This window comes from Egretta garzetta, unplaced genomic scaffold (assembly GCF_000687185.1).
Source record: "Egretta garzetta isolate BGI_Z169 unplaced genomic scaffold, ASM68718v1 C8262766, whole genome shotgun sequence".
Lineage (NCBI taxonomy): Eukaryota > Metazoa > Chordata > Aves > Pelecaniformes > Ardeidae > Egretta > Egretta garzetta.
This window is the reverse complement of record NW_009267235.1, coordinates 1-536: the sequence shown is the minus strand read 5'-3', so window position 1 is coordinate 536 and position 536 is coordinate 1. Positions and strand designations below refer to the sequence as shown.

The window sequence follows — 536 nt, the reverse complement described above, 5'->3', positions numbered from 1 at the left end:
GCCGCCGGCATCGACGAAGACGCCTTCGCCGACAACGCTCGCTTGCGGTCGTTATTTTTATCCCGTAATCATCTCAACAGCGTCCCGCCGGGTCTCCCGCCGGCGTTGGAAGAGTTACGATTGGACGATAATCGCATCCACACCATCCCCTTACGCGCTTTCGAAGGCCTACCGGCCTTACGGCGTTTGGTCTTGGATGGCAACTTGTTGGCCAACCAACGGATGGCCGACGATACCTTCAGCCGTTTGGGCAACTTGAGCGAACTCTCGTTGGGTCGTAACGCCTTGGCGGCGCCTCCCGCCAACCTCCCCCGCGCTCGTTTACGCCGCCTTTCGTTAGCGGCCAACGCCATCACCCACGTCCCGCCGGGCGCTTTGGCGCGCATGGCGGCCTTGGAGAGGTTGGATCTTTCCGATAATAATTTAACGACGTTGCCGCGGGGGTTGTTCGACGATTTGGGGCGCTTGAGTCACTTGGGTTTGCGCAACAACCCTTGGGTTTGCGGTTGTAATTTGGCCTGGCTTCGGGATTGGCT

General features: G+C 59.5%; 1 protein-coding gene across 1 annotated transcript; it reads left to right on the top strand.

Moving 5' to 3' along the window:
- Positions 1 to 3: 3 nt before the first annotated feature.
- On the top strand, positions 4 to 531 carry LOC118453176 (leucine-rich repeat transmembrane protein FLRT1-like; the record flags this gene model as incomplete). Its single annotated transcript, XM_035902757.1, has 1 exon — positions 4 to 531. A coding segment is annotated over one exon (528 nt), but the record flags the coding sequence as incomplete, so codon positions are not given.
- Between the last annotated feature and the right edge of the window lie 5 nt (positions 532 to 536).